Consider the following 19,533-nt stretch of genomic DNA (forward strand, 5'->3'; position numbering starts at 1 on the left):
CATATTTTTGGCACTGCGATCGTCGATGTTTTCAGATGTGACCGTACCTGAATCGTAGTTTATAATTAGGTCTAAAACATTTATAGGATATTTCATCGAAATTCATTGAATTGTATGTGATTTTCCAAGTTCATGTTGTTTATATCATATAAATCAATACAGTATTATGTGCACAATCAATAGACCAGATTGTTCTTCTACTACAAATTATAATAAGTTTTTGGCAAAAATTTCATTTTTGGTACAAGCTTTTATCGCTGACTGTACTTTTCTTTCCACATGCAACTAATACTCATCGAGCAAATTCTAAAAACCCCAAACACAATTAGGTTGCTTTGTTTTATCACAGAGTTCCTATGTCCACCTCTTGTCTCCATCATCAGATCAGCTCGATGGTACCATAATATTGCATTGTCACCGACTTACATATGTATGCAAATTTTCAGCTCAATCGGAAACCGGGAAGTGGATCAAATTTAACTTGCAAGATTTAATTACAAACAGACAACGGTCAGGTGAAAGTAAATAAAATCTTGTAATAAATACATGGATTCTAGCTGAATGTATCAGGTCAAGGTAGGTAGGTAGAATAAAGATAGGCATATCAGTATTATCACATCATACCCTAATCTATGCAATCTTTTCACTCGGTCACATGTTTGTATCTGTCCTCTGTTTCAATACTTTTACGGTCAATCCAATTATATCGTTTGCTCAACTGCCTCTGTTATTGTTAAATGGTATTTCCTGATTTTCTAATTTTTTCTACTGTAGTAGTGTATCTGTAGTTCAAACCCAGAAAATTATTATTTTATATTGAACGAAAGAAAAGTACTTCATATTTTCAGTATAATAAACAAACAAATGACTTGTTACTTCCCTTGGTTACGCAGCAAAATTTTCAAACCATGTTGGTCAGTTATTTTGTTATTTCTTTTCTTTCTTTTAATTTATTCGCAAGAAAGGTGTCCTTATAAATAGTGAGTAATAATATTCAGCCATTTGGCATGCAAATTTTAGGAATAAGTATCGACAGCATTAAAATTATTTACATGTCCAGATACTCCTTAACAGAGTAGAAACAATGTTGTGTTCGATGCTCGTTTCGAACATTAATCAACCAATAGTCATACATAATCCATCGACTGTTAAACGATGGTCTCCTTCAGCGATGTTTTTTTTATATCTTTTAATCTTATCAATATCATATAATCGAAAGTTGCAATAAAGTGGTTATTATGATTATAAAGTATATTGTAATTATTATCCTTGTTAAATCACGGCGGTAAAGCGATACCAGGGTTTACCGAACAATGACATTACCTACTTTAATTTAACGAACATTAACATGTACCTTCAAATATTATCACTAACGCCTTTTACAGTCTATTGATTGATTAGATCAATGATTGTCCACTATCTTGCACTATCTCTATGTACAACTTGTCAACATGCTCTTAACATTTCGCCGACTTATCGATAATATTGTACAATTCGTACATGTTGTAACTTTTATCGCGACTGATAGCGTCCGTGTTTTTACTTTAGTTAGATTGATGGTTTGGGATTATGTGACCAATTTAAAACTTGCCTATTCATCATAATTTATTGCATTCATTGTTATCTAGTATACCTAGTAAGCTCATGATAACATCAATCGGCAGCAGGACAGTACTCTGGCTTGTAATTTGTTCCAGAATCTTTAAATTCAGAACGAAACACAGTTCATATTCCGTCAAAAAATATCGGTTAAATGGCAACTGGAAAGTACCCTCTCCTATTCATTGTTGGCTAGCATTCAGAGTTTGCGGAAACTGGTTTCCAAATCTACCCACTCTCATTTATAAGAATTACAAGACAACATATGAACCCGATTAGATTTCGCGTCATCATCAAAAACGCACAATTCACGATTTGTTTGCATTCCTCCTCTGAACAGGACCTAAATCATTGTCATGCCTTAGATTTACAGATTCGATATAAACAAGACTAGACAATGACGGCGTCTCTGACGTCATTGCCTACGGGAAGGGACCCGGATACGAGAGCAGACGTGTGACGTGGACGATCTTAAACAACTGCTTCGGTACACAATTAGGGAATGCAAACCGGTTTTAACCGAAACCGAAAAAACCGGTTAAAATCGGTTTTTTGACGGAAACCCAAAACCGGGTTTTTAGAATTTGAAAAAACCGGTTTCGGTTTTATTCGGTTTTTTTTATTTACCTAAGTTGCATGTTTTATTCATTATAAGGGTATAAATCGGTCCTAAACCGGTTGAATCGACATCAAATCAAATAATGTGGTGTTGTGTTAGTTTGATCATTTGTAACGCTAAATGAATTTTTACGGTACAAAATACACAAATACGAAAGATTTAAATAATATAAAGTACTGGCAGTGGCAGGACATCCGTGCTGGTGTACGAATTGTATAGTAGTACTTTTTAATAAAAATGGGTATAAAAGGTCTTACTTATAATTTATAATTTTATTATGCGATGCACTGTAGAAAAATTCCACGTAATCAATTATATCAATGGCAGCTTTAGAGTCTTTTGTTGGTTCGGTGATAACGACTTACCGAGAACCTTTTTTTGAGATTAATAGTACAAATACTAATTAAAGTTGATTATGGAGTAAAAACAAAGCTTGTTTCATTTATTTCCTACTTTACAAATCCATAATAACTTAGCAAATATTTTATAAAGGAAGGTAGTAACAGTAAACGAATTAACTACTTGAATATATACTAGAAGACAGCGAAAAACTTAGAGCAAGATTTCGGATTGGGCCATTTGATTTAAGACAAATAACATTAAATTATAAATTGATATAGATTTAGATTTATTTATTTCACAACATATGATTACAGTACAAATTACATCAATGTCAATTTATAAGAATCTATATTGTGATCGTCACAGGCGCGGATCCAGCCCTCAAAAAAGGTTGTGGTCACAGCACAGCCACCCGAAAATCGGCCAAGTGCGAGTCGGAGTCCGAACTCGTTCATGAACAATCATGACTCTTGCAAGTCTTAAATGATCATACTACCGATCTCAATAGACTGAAATTGTGACGTCACAAGGCTATTAGGGGGCTACTTTATCAATTTTTCGCAGATACTCGATTCTCAGACAACGTTTCGCAGGTCAACGTAGAGGGATTTATTCGTAGATCTAACTTTCAGTCGACATTTGCTAGTCTTGGTTCACATACCGTTCAATTCGCTTTTGTGTTAATTAGCAGAACACTGGCAGAACAATTATTGTATGAATTTCATTTGGCAGTAATCTTTTCGTTTAAGGAACCATTAGTAGATAACTTTTTTTTATATTTTATACATTTTTTAAATATTTCGGTGAGTAGTCTAGTCGACAAGTTCAAAAAGGGTCAAAAATAGAAATAAAAATACTTGAAATTGAAACAATTTCTAGAAAAAAGGTATTCGAATTCTAATCGTTTATCAGCACAAAAAAATTCAAAAGTTATAAAAAATATGGTATTTTGTTTTTTGTCAATATCTCATGAACTATTAACATTAAACAAATGAAAACAAAAGATTCCTATAGTATTTTTCAAACAGGAAGGGTATGCTGATAGATTCTCATTCTCGCAAAATTGTATGTCAACTCAATACAATTTTGCGAGATTTGGAGCTTTTAGGATATAAATTGTATGGAGATGATATCTATCAGCGTACCCTTCCCGTTTGAAAAATACTATAAAGAAGAGAAAAATTTCCAATAAAAAATCCAACTCTAGGTACTATAACCTCTATTCGTTATAGTTTTAATTTAACGTTAAAAATAGCCCTCTGCGCCTCATTTTCGGGATGCGCGCGCGGCGTGAAAAAGCGAGTAAGTAAGTAACATTAAATATTATTTTAAAGATTAATTTTTCAATTTCAATTAACTAACACTTTTTTTGGCGTAAAACTATTTCGCTTCGTGGAGCCCATATTATTTATACACTTAACAAGATCACGTCACAAAAAAATTAATAAAATTAATACTTTGTGTAAAATTTCAGAATAATAGTGAAAATTGACAAAAAGTTAAAAATCAGGGTAAAATTGTTAAATATAAAACAATATTATAACCAAAGTATTGTTTTTTTTTATAGCGTGATATTGCTTAGTATGTGTATAAGAAGAGCACCGATAACCGAAATATTTTTACGCCAATTATTTGAAAAAAAATTTGTTTACATTTACGATAATGACGTAAGAACGAGATTTTTTTTAAATTAATTATTCTCTAACTTAAGGCTATTTTCAACGGTAAATTAAAACTACAATGAATAGAGTTATAGTACTTGGGATTTTTTTTTATTGGAAATTTCCACTTCTTTAGGAATATTTTATTTTCATTTCTTAAATGTATTATAGTTTATAAGATTCGACTAAAAACTAAATACCATATTTTTTCATGTTTTTTTTTTTAACTTTTGCAATTGTTTATGTGGCTAATGCTAATATACGCTTCGAATACATTTTTCTAGACATTACTTATTCCGAATCTAATGAGGTACCTGTATTTTTAGAAGCAGTATCTAAATTTTTCAACAATTTGAACTTGCTGACTAGACTAAAGTTATTTTCGAATAAAGTGACAATTTAATTAAACTGTAATTAACAGTTAAATTAGTAATTTAGCAATTGTGGTATGTACTTACAACATTCGGGTCGGAAATATATCGAAAATCGCAAACGTTTTATGTCTATGCAGCACTTTTTATACATAGATAAACGCTACACTAACTACGCTAAAAAAACTCCTACAGCTGTGAATTAAAAGCTGGGATTATTTTTAAATACTGCACTAATATTTGTGAATGTTGAAGATTTCTAAGACTCCATAAGCTAAAAGTAAATAATCTTTATTTTTTACAAATAATTAGGACTCGTGGTGGCAAGTATTTCTAATTAACACCAGATGATCAGTACCCCTAGTGTAAATTTGATCGACATCATAACGTGAGGAACGCCTTTGCATTAAGTCTCATTTTGTATAGGATTTTGAGTTTCCAAAACGTCCCGCTTGGCGCGCTCTTTCTAAATCCAATACAAAATGAGACTAAACGCAAACGCGTACGTCACGTTTCGAAATCGAATTTATTTACACTAGGGGTACTGTTTTCGACTTTGGTAAGCGTGACAGTTATCAAACTATCAATTTACGAAAAGTAAATCCGCGTTTCAATGATATGCCAACCAACTAACTACTCTGTGTAATGAATTTTTTACTAAGATTCCTCTGCCATAGCATCTGCGAAACAAAAATCGGCATAATTTTACTCGGGAAATTAATAGGGCACCCTATTAGGGTTGTGGGCATGCCCATCGTGCCCACAACGGTGGATCCGCCCTTGGATCGTCAGAAATAAACTTAAATAATAACAAGATAATCCAAATAAATTAATAGTTAGTTATATTAGGTTTAGTTTTATTTATAGTTAAGTTTATTTGTTAGTCCTTAAGTATTTTAATGATTGTATCTTTTTATTTAATAAGTATTGGAATAATAATAAATTAATTTCAATAATAATATATATATATGAAAATTTTCACCTGAAAAGGATCGTCAAATAATATCAAGAATAAGCAAACACAATGTCAAATCATTATTCAATTATAAATTATACAGTTATGTCAAAAAATTCACTTATTGAATATAATGGGTTGTCCAGTAAAAAGTTTCTCAATAGACGCTTGAATGTTGTATCGGATGTGTCCGTCCTTATTTCTGCAGGTAATCGCTCATAATAAGTCGGACCGATGACACGCGGGTTCTTAGCTGCAAGTGCCATGCGACGTGGAACTGTTCGTAATCGACCTGTAGTTCTAATGTTTATACCAGCTACCTCAACGCGTTTAAACAAAGATAGGTTATTTCTAACATACATAAGGATTTCGAACAAATATAACGAGTAGTGCGTCATTATTTTGTGCGTTACAAAAAGGCCCCTGCATGAATGTCTAGGCTTCGCACCTGCTAGTGTTCTTATTGCCTGTTTTTGCATGATAAACACTCGGTTGGCATGCGTAGAGTTTCCCCAAATGAGTACACCATACGTCATTAGTGAGTGGAAGTGTGCGTAGTAAATCGATTTTAATGTAACATACGAAACAAGGGGTTTCAACTTCCGTAACGCAAAGACTGCACTACTCAATCTATTGCATAGCTGGTCAACATGGCACTTCCAGTTCAGATTCGAATCCAACATAAAGCCAAGGAACTTCGTTTCACTGCACATTGGCATAGGGCAGTCCACTACACATGGGGGCGCAGTAGTCGTCCGTCCTGAGAATAACATGACGTTAGACTTGCTGACGTTAAGAAGTAACCCATTTGCAGTAAACCACCGTTTTAACTGCCTACATGCCTCATTGATATTCTCGCCAAGCTGTTTGTATGTTTGCGCGCTGATTATGACCGTAGTGTCATCTGCAAATAGTACTGACAGCCCGGTTGTGATGGCAGATGGGAGATCATTGACGTAGGCTAGAAACAGAGTGTTTCCAAGGGCTGATCCTTGGGGAATGCCTAACTTGATATGGCTAATGTCAGACTGGAATCGTTTGCCATTTGAGGACAGTTTAACCTGTTGTCTTCGGCCCGACAAAAATGAAGCAATTAAGCGATGCGCCTCACCCGTTACGCCATAACATTTTAACTTATCCAGAAGCATTGTGTGACTTATTACGTCAAATGCTTTAGATAAGTTATTGTCATATATTAAAGAAAAAATGACCTATCCCATCGGTGTCTAACCAACAAACCAAAAAAATAATTAAATTAAATTGGTGTGTTCCTACTCCTAGTTACAAATAACATTAAGTCATTTGACAATTCCCATACAATACAATAAAATAGTCAGATATTCTGTCTTTAATTTCGTGATAAAATCGTGTATATACTATACTTGCATTCGTTTTTACACGTGAAGCAATCTTTTCTTTATTCCATGGCGATGAATTTAAGAATTATTAGTCCTTCGAACCGAAACCGGTTTTAACCGGTTTCGTTTTTTTTGTTGGTAAAACCGAAGAAAAAACCGGTTTTGAAAAACCTCCGGTTTTTGCATTCCCTATACACAATGCGTGAAAACGTTCTCTCTTAGTATACCTTATCTCACTGTAAGAAGGGTTACGAATGGTCAGTTAACTGTTTTGACGTTGGTAAAGCGCCCAAAGGAAAAACGCCAAGTCCATCGACGAGTGACGAACTCCCTGGTATGCGTGACTCAGCCGACCTCTATGGAGAAACTCATTAAATAGAATTACTAAGTCACAAGGTCATTATAGTATAGTATATTAGGAATTTAGGATCAGTTGAATGAACTCTATTCTGATTCGGTACAAAATATGACATATATACATCTTGGACTTTGGGTGACAAATCTTTCGTGACACGAATATTATGGCGAATCCAAAAATGTTGTTAACACGACTTTACTATGTGGACATATTTTCGACCAGCAAGCTCGTCGCATAGTTTGTGTTTCCATTGTTCATATTCTTGAAACGTATTCGAACAATCGCTTGTGGGAAATGGTTAATAAGGACGGGTGCCGACTGGCGTGACGTCAGGCCATTGTCGAAGGATCCACTATACCCAGTGCTTCTTGGGCCTTAGGTACCGGTGTGTGAAAGCGGGGCACTCATTATCGATTCCTAGTATTCCTACGATACGGTGAGTCTTCGAGTTTCTATGTTTGATTAAAATTCAATAGTAGAGGGATTGGTTCTTACGTGATACAGTTTGCAGCTGTAATTGCTATTTATTGGTGTAAATGCGAAATATCTATTTATGACACGCGATTGAGTTATGAATGGCTGAAACATTTCCAATGCAGAATAATCAAATAAATAACAGGTTTTCACCCTGGTTCTTTCACCCTGTCACTTTTTAGAAAAATTTAGGTGGTGAAGGTGTTTCAGGAGATAGATTCTGGTTTCACATTGCAGGTTGAATTTTTAATAATTACACAATTCTACAAATGTAAAAAGTCTTCGTCTTCGTCATCTGTGTGTCGGAAATAATGTAAAAACTTTATTCTTAAAAAATTTGCTATTTGACTTACAAGGAAGGAATGTGCACTGTACAATGTACATAACATAATCCTAAACAAAACACATTTTTTGCCAATTTTTGGAATTTTTACTCATACGCGTGTGAAATCTCCGCTAAAAAAAACTAGGAAATAAATTAGCGATGTGACAAAAAGTTGGCCGAACTCGTCACCGTCTCAAATGTAGCACAAAATGTTTGCACTCTCTCCGTCGCGTCGTAGTGTTCACTTCAAAGGGTTTGTCTTGGGTTGACAGGTGCTCCACGCTAGATATTATACATGACGAGACCGCAGATTATTGCGTAGATCCACTAGATCCGGATTAATAATCAGGCTCGATATTCCTCATTTAAAAATATTTGAGTCGTTTTTTAAAAGGCCTCTTAATTGTGCCTCACAAAAGATTGGTCAAAAGATGACGATGTACTCATAGGTTATCATATTATGATGGTAAAGACTTGACATGCTTTAATTACTAACTGACGGTGTCGATTTGGCGAGTAGGTATATAAATGACTGAAAGAAAAGTATTGCATCAGAAAATTTTGGTGTAACATCGTTCAGCTTAATTAGAACAATGTAATTTTATCATGTTTTGGTTTTACACTGAGATTATGATTATTAAACCATCAATATTCTATTACCACTTCTTTGCAATTGTACCTTCAGTGTAAAATGAAGGCAGGCAGCAAGAGCTGACCTCGCAGCTAGGGCTTGCAATCCGGATCCAAAATGTATGAAATTATCCGCAGATCTTCCCATACATTTCAGATCCGTAGTGCAAACCCTACTCGCAGCTAATAAATGTTTGATCTGCCAAAGTGTGATCAATGTCCGACTGAAGAGAAGATAGAAAGTAGGTCTACAATTTAGGTGCATAATAAACAAATCTCATCTCACGTTGCCTTGTTTGTCCGCAGAATTATCCACGAAAGTGGCTTTACGAATGAAGACTTCAAACAGTACCGGCCGGTGGTGTACAGCAACACAATTCAGTCGCTCGTCGCTATCCTGCGTGCCATGCCCAACCTGGGCATCACCTATGGCAATAAGGACCGGGAGGTAAGGGTTTGCACAGGAAAAGATGTTCTAGTGTAGCTTTGGTTGTGATATTCACCAATTAGGATAAACAGTGTATTTTTATAAACTAGTTTATTTAGTGGTGGAAACAAGAAACAAGTTTCGCAGCTGGGGATGGCGTATCAGGAATTTTGTTTCTAGTAACCCTAATCCAGATACAGTATAAGCTGATCTTCTAAAATGTTTGATCTCGAGATCGTGACTTGAACATTTTCTAAACGTGCATATAGTAGTTGCTTACCGTATTGGATTGAGATTTTAGTGGTATTTTTTTGTTTATCCGAAATCAATCTAATCCATGCATTCATCAACTGTCACTTTCGATCATTAACCTCACGAAAAACATAAATAATACGGTCAATTAACAAATTTGAAATAAAACTATGTTAAGTGTCTCTCAAATTAAGACGCATTACACTGATCACTTGTTTCACAACACTGTAACGACTACATTTGTATAGTGGTAATTCTAATCGATAGCTAATTAAAATCACATTCGTTTCCGTCCACGGTCCATCGGTCGCCACAATACTTCCTGTCTACAAAAATGTGGCCTAACACTTTCTCTGATGTGTCAAAACAAGGCGTCAATTTAATAACACTATTTATTACGTAGCATGAAGGTAGTATATTTACAATTTATAATCTTGCTCAAAGTATCGCGTATCAGATAATCTTTGATGATTATGAATTAATAGTGCATATGGGGCAGGGTACATATGTATTTAATGCAAAACTATTATAAGCAGAGTTTATTTGCGAATTTTAGTTATACCTCATATTTGTTTGTTAACTTGTGTCATCTCCGTAATACTATTGATTTCGCGACAGGTCATATTTACTACGTCAGTCATGCCCCTTCATATGCTTTGCAGGGTATAGTTGAGCGCATATCAGGTGAACTTTTTTAATTCCACCAGCCCAAAACGAAAAGTTCATCAAGTGTAATAAGCTTTATTTTAAATCGAAAGGTGTTAAAAATAACTGAAATAAAGCCCCAATTGGATGAATTGGATATCAGCTTGACGCTCCTAAAATAAACCTCTACCAGTCGTGGCAGTCGTGCTTATGCCTACACATATTACGTGAATTACTTGGTGGTGTTCTATAAATATCGGTCGACAGTAAAAAGTAATCTCAATCGAACGACTCGATCTAAGTAGGTTCTTACTCAGAGTGCGTCTCGAGGCGTATTCGGAAGAGATGATTCAATACTGGCATAATACCAATCCAATATGAATGCATACATCACTCTCCAGCTCCACATACATGTAACATGTGTAGAGCGAGTTAGCTCTCCGCAAGTAGTTTTCGATATCATTTTGATAGTTCAAATGAACATTAGAGAATAAAGCCAGCGTTTCCGTTGGCCACATGTTGATTGCGAAGTGATTTGAGACATTTGAGTAGAGCGCGTATATCCAACCGCAGTTATTGATTTAGTCTTATTTTGGTTAGTTTGTTTAGTGTAACATCAGTCTTAAGAGAATGATTAATATGATTATAAACCATTAAAAAAAACAAACTAGTTACTAGACCATCCGTAAAGAATACAGACTTTTATTACAAATCGTCCTTGTAAGTTTAATATTGAAGCATTTGGGCACTGCTAATAGGACTCGGTCACACGAGATACTCCTTTGCTTGGTTAGTTTGGTTAGTGAACCAAATCTTTTAACTAAAACTAAGCTACTTTTCTTTATTGTCGCTGAGGCACGTAGACTAGACGCGTGGCGTGGATTAGTGAATTAGGAAGAAAATTTGTGAAAAATCTTCCGCTTATATGATATATCCTATTCCTATTGATTGCTTTTGGTACAAACAGAGGAAACGCATTGTGCGATGAGATGACGAGTTTTATCTGTCAGGTTACTAGTACAGTCACATGTAGCGAATCAATTGTAGCGTATGAAACATGCAATCTGCATGCATCTGCGACCCTCAAATACTCATTCAAATATAGATATTTTTCAAGTTTGCATTCAAAAGTACCTGTCACGGTCGTATTGTTCTACATATAGAGGCATACATACTATTGACGCCTGATCTGATACATTACTTTTGATGCTGACTGTACAGCTAGAAGTAGATACATACACATTGCTGGACGGGCTAGAACGTTTGGGTTGGCGCAGAATGATATAAAAAACATGTACATCACGGAATGGACATTTATATCAGATCATTTAAATCGAGGTCTTTATATAGCACAGCCTCGCCGTTCCGATTCGCCGCTAGACCGATTCCCTTGCGATTTCCTAAAGTTTTGTCTATTTACGTTAAGTGTAGCCCTAATTACATAAATATCGAGTTTAACACGAGAAACACAAGTAATCAGAAATCATATTTTGTAAATCAGTAAGGATATGATGATGCTCGATCTTGTCTGCGTGACAGCGTGATAAAACGGTGTCCGTGACTTCTATCCCGCGGCGTTAAAAATGACGGTTATATCACGTGAATAAAGCCATCCATACGTTTATGAAGTTAATGATTTTCGCGTATGTATAATGTATGCAGTATGCATGACTTGGGTACGCCCAGTAGTCAAAACGTGAGTGAACAGTGATCGTTAGATTCGTCTCGTAGAGTAACAATAGGTTATAATATCGATGTAAAATAATTCATCCTTTCAATATTGAAATAGTTACAGTTAATATTAACTGTTTCTTATTTCCATAGTGACAAGGCACATAGACTTTTCTCCTGCAGAGACTCCCATGTTTCAATTCCCACCGTAGGCACCTTGGTGTAAATATTTCACGTCCCAAAATGGTCGCAATATTCTGTTTCGTGTTACTGCAGCGGTTTCCATTCCAGTCAATATTGTTCGAATGATCAATAGTAAGTATTTATTCACGAGTCTGCTACTAGTGGGTATCCATTCGCTGCAGCTTAATGCATTGTTTGTCGGGCATTCGTCTGTATCGTAGCCAATAGTAATAGAATTTATTATGAGATGATATAGGAATTCTCAGTACATCTTGTATATGAAATACATAGTAGTTTAGTTTCATGCTTAATATTTGTTATGTTTGAAACGCATTAAATTAGAGGTATGTTATTGGTGAATTTAAATTTATATTGTTTCTAAATCGAATAAAATATTAGTAGGTATAGATAAAATATTTCAATGTTGATATTTAAACAGTTTTATCTCTATCTTTCTCAATCTCATACAGAACTACGCATTTTGTATAAAGAAGACAAAAGTGAAGCACTTGATCTGTCGTATGAATTTGATCTGTCATAACATAACAAGTGTCATTTTGAACAAGAAATTAAAATCAGAAATATCAGAATCAAGCTCTAAGCCTAGAGGTGTAGCTCTGCTACGGCGTAACGCGTAGCAGCATTTTCCGGCTTTCGAAAATCTTCCGTAGACCACTCATGTGTGATTGTGCGAGCCCTATGTTACTTGCAGCGCTATTTAGATACCTGTTAATATACTTATTACTATTCAGCTTATATACGTCCCACTGCTGGGCACAGGCCTCCTCTCATGCGCGAGAGGGCTTGGTCTATCAGGGGCGGCGGGTCCATACAACTCGATTCCCACCGGCTTGCCTAAAATTTATTGCTACATAAACCAAACTTATATAAGTTATATTATATATCATCATTAAAATTAAAAATATATCCATAATGAAAACACTACGTATTACATTACCTTGGACTTAGACGTGCGCGCCGCGCCGCGCCGACTTCGGAACGCGCCGCCGCCGCCGAGACATTCTCTCGGCGCGCCGAAGATGGCCGAAGCGCGATAAATTAATCGAATTCAGCTGAGCTGGACCGAGCGTTCGGCTGGCGGGGAAGAGCGGGGCGCGGGGAGGGTAAAGACGCGAGCTTTTTTCTCACCGTGTTGTCATCAGCGTTGCCAGATCGTCCTAAAAGGGACGGTTTTCCGTCCTTTTTAATTGCACACCGTCCCTTTCCCGCCCCTTCCAAGCTACCACCGTCCCTTTTGGGAATCAAGTGCCTAAAATATTTAATTTCAAAGTGACGAACGACAATTTACTTTGCTACATGGTCGATAAATATCTTCCATCCACGGCGAATATCGAATGTGTAGCATTGGCTTATATATATTATAGTTTTATAAAGCTTCATTTCTCACTTTGTAGTAGCCTATAGTGTTTGACAGGTGTACCAACATCAGAAATTATTTTTATTCATAATAATTACGAGTCATGTAAAGAACACACACAGTAGTTAGTAAGTGCCTAATAAAAGTTTTCATTCGGTCATACGCAATTATTTTTCTTTAATTTAGTACCTACTGCTGGATAGCTGCTAGATTTTTTTTTATTAAAAAAAAATACCCACGCCGGCGCGGCGCCACCACGCCGACCCCGACAGGTCGGCGCGCCGCCGCTGGGTAACAGTAGCGCGGCGCGCACGTCTACTTGGAATTGACAACACGATTTACTAAAGCTCTAATCATAGCAGGCGTGCGAAATGAAGCTAAGCTTGACTATTCATTCATGCGCCACTACACAGATACGAAAACTCACGCACACGCTTATAAAGTTTGCTATAGAGAGTCCACGCGAAAGAGCTTCAAAGCAACTCGGTCTTGTATCGGGTTATTCATTTGAATAAAAACCTTAAACGTAAAAGCATAAGGTTTATATTGGAAAAATGCACGCACATATTCATAAAGTCCGCGAGCACTGAGGGGCCTACCGCGAACACCGTAGTACGCAAATTGCGGGCTACTTTCTCTTTTACTCCAATGGCGTAATTAGGGTGACAGAGAAAGATGCTCGCAATTTGCGAACTTCGGGGTACGCGGTAGGCCCTCTGTACACGGCCACGATAACGTCAGTTATTATTAACATGCTGCTTCATTTGAATTTAAACCTTAAATACAAACAAGTAAGATTTATATTGGAGTGTAATGGTTCACAATTTTGAATCGAGTGGCGTTTGCCGCGCGAATGCTTAATATTGCCATACAAAAACATTGAATTGAATAAATGGGTAAAATTGTACAGTATTTTGCTATCATTGATAACAATTTTTGTAAAAACCTTTAAAATAAATTATGAATTTTAATAGAAAAATCCAAGAATCTTATGTAGTCTCAAGTTTAATAATTTGATAAAGAACGTTTCTTCAAAGAAAGTACTGTTTGTAGGTTTGTAGTAATAGGTTTTAGAATTTGTGTGTTTGTGAACACTCCCGTCCCGGTTGTTACCAAGGCTTGTTGTTATTATTAGAGTTTTAAATATTTTTATGTGATTTTACTTACTTGTGTGCACAAATTTATATATAAAGTTACTAAACCAGTGATATTTTGTATGTTGTGTGTATAATAGTATGGCAAAGGTGGTTATACACTAACTGCAAAAGGTCGCGCCCAAGGACACACCTAGCGCACGCCTCACTTTTATCATGAAAAAAAAAGTACATAATGTTAAGGTGTTTTTTTGTTCCGAGTTGCCTAGCCAGAATTTTTACGCGCCGCTACTGTGGTCTATAGTCCCCACGCTAGCCCAATGCAGATTGGGGACTTCACATACACCTAATTGGTACGAGCCGGGATTTCAACCCGCGACCTACAGATTGAAAATCGGACGGTTTATGCACTCGGCTACCACCGCTTATTTCTGAGATATTGAATATTAAACCTGTTAAAATCTGTGATTTTGAATATTGATGTATTACTATTAGTGCATTTCGCTTATAGATAAAAAAAAAATGAAGTATGAATACCGCTCTTGGAGATTTACAGGATATCGCACGCTAAACAGACTTCTCTATTATATAGGTAAAACAGATAGCCCCATGTGCAGAACGTGCATAGAAATAGCGGAAACATCAATAAACCAAATACTTCTGGACTGCAAGCAGGTAGAAGTATATAGGAACAAGGACCTCGTCTCCATATACATTCAAGGAAGCGGTTAGAACCTGAAAACATTTCTAGGTTTCGCGGGGAGGTGATGGGGTGGTTAGAGTAGCGCTACCTCGTATTTCACGCAAAATGGTGGTCGATTTGCGGAAAATGCCCAGCGGTGGCAGCATGTTTGCATGTTTATCGCTTGTCACTATGTCTATCACTTTTGCACTTACTTACTTGTTAGAACGTGATAGGCATGGTGAGAGGCGATAAAAATGCGACAGTCGCAGGAAAATTAACTAACTAACCGCTCTTGGACGAATGATCGAACTTTACATTTGATTTCACGAGATTTTTAACAATGCTCTCTTTGGCCAGAGCGAGATGCGCTGCGAAGTCAATATGAGATTTTGGGTAAGACAAACATGTATATGTAGAAAATCGTCCCACATCCTCAATGTTCCGGTAGATTCATGACTAGACAACGTAACTGTCCGAACAGCTCAAGGCATATTGTCTTGTCCCATTCTATAGCCAATTTTACAACAGTAACAAGGCTTCTCATCAACTCGTCCCTCTATTATTTATATTATAAAACCTGAATAATACATGCTATTTATATTTGAGGTAGCTTTCCTTCAGTGTATATTTTCATGTTTTACTTAAAAATATGTAGTATCATTATCATTCACTGTTTCATTTTTAGAACAGATAAAAAACAAATGAATTCAAACAGAACTTTATTAAGAGGGGAACGACAGCCAGCAAAAATTGCGTAACGCAAGTGACGCGCGTCGCTTGAGCTCGAACGACCACTGATAAGATATCTCTCGCTTTGCGCCTACATCGTAAATACAGGTACAACGTAGTCAACGGACAGATCCATATGCTATATAACCGCAAAAACAGTTCAGTTCAGTTACGAGTATAATAACCAGTAACTTCTCATACATTTCTAAATTTGTCATATATCATTGTGGACTACTTTCATTTTTGAAGGCATAGAAATAATCCATAATTCCCAAATAATTTCATTTATAGCTTTAAAAGCCACTTATTAATATAATCGATACTTCAGGAGTAATCTTTCGACCCTTACGCACAAAAAAAGCGGTTGTTTTACGCCTCTCTTCGTTTACGTAAACCTTCTCAAGCTCCTTCGGATTAAATTATGCACCAAGTGACAATGTTAAGTTTTTGCCTATACAGCACGTATGAAAAGCCTGTCACCCTTTTGTTCCTACTTATGAATGGCAACGTCAATCTAACTCTTCAAAGCGTTATCAGCGGAGATAGCGCCGAGTGACGGCCGGGGGCGGTTGGTACATAGCTCACTAAACTTACTAATGACGACCTAGCTTATGATACAAATATTATTAATTTTATAGATAATTTTACAGGGCTATTGAAGACAAATGCGCTTTGTTATGTTTATTTTTGTTTTTTGTTGTTAGGGGTTTTTTGTCAACCTGGTAAAACCAAAAAAACTTAATATCTCAATCAAGTATGCAATGTCATGTTATACATACTTATGAAGTTTCTTATTGGTACACAGTCTAATCAATAATCAAACAATACTGGTTCCTGTGTTATTTGAGTTCGCTAGGATTGGAATGAGAAGAAGATGAAAAATGTGTCATTATACATAAATTATAAGCCTTTTAATTGAATCACTGTAAAAATATATAAAACTCCAAGCGCGCATGATTTTTGCATCACCAAAATAGGCAACGTTTAGTTGAATAAATTGTACGCCCGGAGTGGGATTGTAAAAATGCCAACATTGCAATAGAATATCAAACCCGGTAATCGGTATAGATGAAAATAAAGTTAGCCACAAACTATATTTTTAAACAAACACCACGAATCTTACGCTGAGCCCGGATTTCCCATTGTGCAAAATAAGTATGGTAGCTATAGTCGGTAGTACCGTACTGAAAATTTGTTATTTTGCACTTAAAAATTTAAATATGTAAGAGAATCGTGGATAATAGCTTCTGATAGTACCTCTCATGCGTGACCAAAGCTCGCTTTCGCTTTAAGTACCATAGGCAAACGGATCGTAAAACGTTATTTAAATAAGAGAAGAGAGACGAATAAATGGCGAATGTAAACAAAAGTGCAGCATGTAGATATCGAGCTAGGGTGGCGGGCGCGAATGGGTTGCCATATGCTTAAAAAACTGTAGAATGTTGGAAATCTGAATGTGAATAGTTTTGCACATTTCTCAATACTTTATATCTGTACTGATTAAATTACGAAACTGACCTAGTCTGATGAATCCATGTGACCTAGACAACCCAAGGCCAAAGCAAATGGAATCGTTCGAGTCGTATAGGTACCTAACTTCAATGTAACATGAAAAGAAGAAGATTGATTAAAGTTCTAAATTGATCAATGCGTGATTTACAAACGTAACGATGTCAAAATAATCCCAGGCTACGTGTAAAAGCATACAAAAAAAACTGTTGTATCGCTTGCCTAAAATCTCTATAAACACAAAATAGAGATATGTGAATTATTATGGCAATACTGGAGGGTTGTGAATGACGAGGCCGGGTTCTGCGGTCCGGCCACGCATGCGTTCTAGCCGTGTATTATTGTAGAGCGTTCGCCTTTTACGATCCAGCGCCACTATGACCTCGAGATCCGTAACAGTCATGCGTAGTCGGAGACCAAGCGTATACTGGTCACTCGTCTGCGGTGGTACGTGACAGGAATTGCCTCCCTTGCTTTCTCACTCCGCCACCCGTCATAATTGCAAACGTATCTCACCAAATCCCTCTGCACCCGGAACACACTCCCGAACATGTACATATTTGTTTCAGTGTAGGATTTTACGCCGCATTGCCGTTATTTTAACTTGATTTGTTATGATAGCGTCGTGATTGCAAAAAATAAAAAGGACCCTCCCGGTCGCGCCCATGTTGGCTGCTTTTCTTTAGTAACAAGTGGAATTACGCAACGAGAGGAGAGGACCCTTTATTTCCAGGCCCTAAACGAATGCGGTCGGCGAGCGAAAGTAGGAATAACAAGCCTGTTCACTAAAATGCTAATCGTATCGTACCCGTAGTTCTGGAAAGACTTGCACTTCTCAAACGGCTGTTGCCTTATACGTAACTAAATCCTTCCTACATAATGTGTGTAACATAACAAAGGAATCATAACTAATATAATAATTTGAATATTAAAAATTGTATAGCATTTGTTGATCCGGTATTTCGTATACCTACAGTTTTTTGCTGCAGGCGAAGTCATAACGAAAACGTACATATTATATTATATACGAGTTTACTCCTTTTTATAATAAACAATAAAACTTTCAACATGGTTATAAAACAAACCTCAGTTATTCCATTTTGTTTATTTAAATAAATATTATAGGGACATTCTTACACAAATTGACTAAGGCCCACAGTAAGCCAAGAAGGCTTGTGTTGTAGGTACTCAGACAACGATATATATTAAAAAAGCGGCCAAGTGCGAGTCGGACTCGCCCATGAAGGGTTCCGTACCATTTATGACGTATTAAAAAAACTACTTAGGTACTAGATCTGGTTCAAACCAATTTTCGTTGGAAGTTTGCATGGTAATGTATATCATATATTTTTTTTAGATTTTTCATTCCGTTATTTTAGAAGTTACAGGGGGGGGGGACACACTTTTTTTCACTTTGGAAGTGTCTCTCGCGCAAACTATTCAGTTTAGAAAAAAATGATATTAGAAACCTAAATATCATTTTTGAAGACCTATCCTTAGATACCCCACACGTATGGGTTTGATGAAAAAAATTTTTTTTTTTTAATTTTTATGACGTTTAAAAAAAAACTACATACTAGATCTCGTTCGAACCAATTTTCGGTGGAAGTTTGCATGGCAATGTATATCATATATTTTTTTTAGATTTTTTATTCTGTTATTTTAGAAGTTACGGGGGGGGGGGGGACACTTTTTACCACTTTGGAAGTGTCTCTCGCGCAAACTATTCAGTTTAGAAAAAAATGATATTAGAAACCTCAATATCATTTTTAAAGACCTATCCATAGATACCCCACACGTATGGGTTTGATGAAAAAAGATTTTTTGAGTTTCAGTTCTAAGTATGGGGAACCCCCAAAATTTATTGTTTTTTTCTATTTTTGTGTAAACATCATAATGCGGTTCATAGAATACATCTACTTACCAAGTTTGAACAGTATAGCTTTTATAGTTTCGGAAAAAAGTGGCTGTGACAGAATCGGACAGACAGACGGACATGACGAATCTATAAGGGTTCCGTTTTTTGCCATTTGGCTACGGAACCCTAACAAGAAATATTACTTTGCTAATCCGCGAGAAAAAAACGTGTTAGTCAATCAGTGCCAACCCGTTATACTTTCTTGCGTATTTTTACGCGACGGCCGTCGTGAACGCTGCTCGCACTGTTACTGTTAGTGCTTGAGAATGGAGACCTAAGCTCTCCGAAACATGTCGCGCGAGTGACTAAAAATACGTGAGTGTAATCTGTAGAATTATTATAACGACTAC

At 36.3% G+C, this 19,533-nt stretch overlaps 1 protein-coding gene across 2 annotated transcripts in view; it reads left to right on the plus strand.

Annotated features, from left to right (window-relative positions):
• Positions 1-19,533, plus strand: part of LOC133527618 (guanine nucleotide-binding protein G(o) subunit alpha) — a 69,716-nt gene that overhangs the window by 16,595 nt on the left and 33,588 nt on the right. For both annotated transcript variants that reach the window (XM_061864694.1, XM_061864695.1), the window contains exon 3: positions 8,999-9,140. In XM_061864694.1, coding sequence (XP_061720678.1) covers positions 8,999-9,140 — 142 coding nt within the window. The remainder of the gene's footprint in view (positions 1-8,998; positions 9,141-19,533) is intronic.

Source organism: Cydia pomonella, chromosome 18 (genome assembly GCF_033807575.1).
Source record: "Cydia pomonella isolate Wapato2018A chromosome 18, ilCydPomo1, whole genome shotgun sequence".
NCBI classification, from domain to species: Eukaryota; Metazoa; Arthropoda; class Insecta; order Lepidoptera; family Tortricidae; genus Cydia; species Cydia pomonella.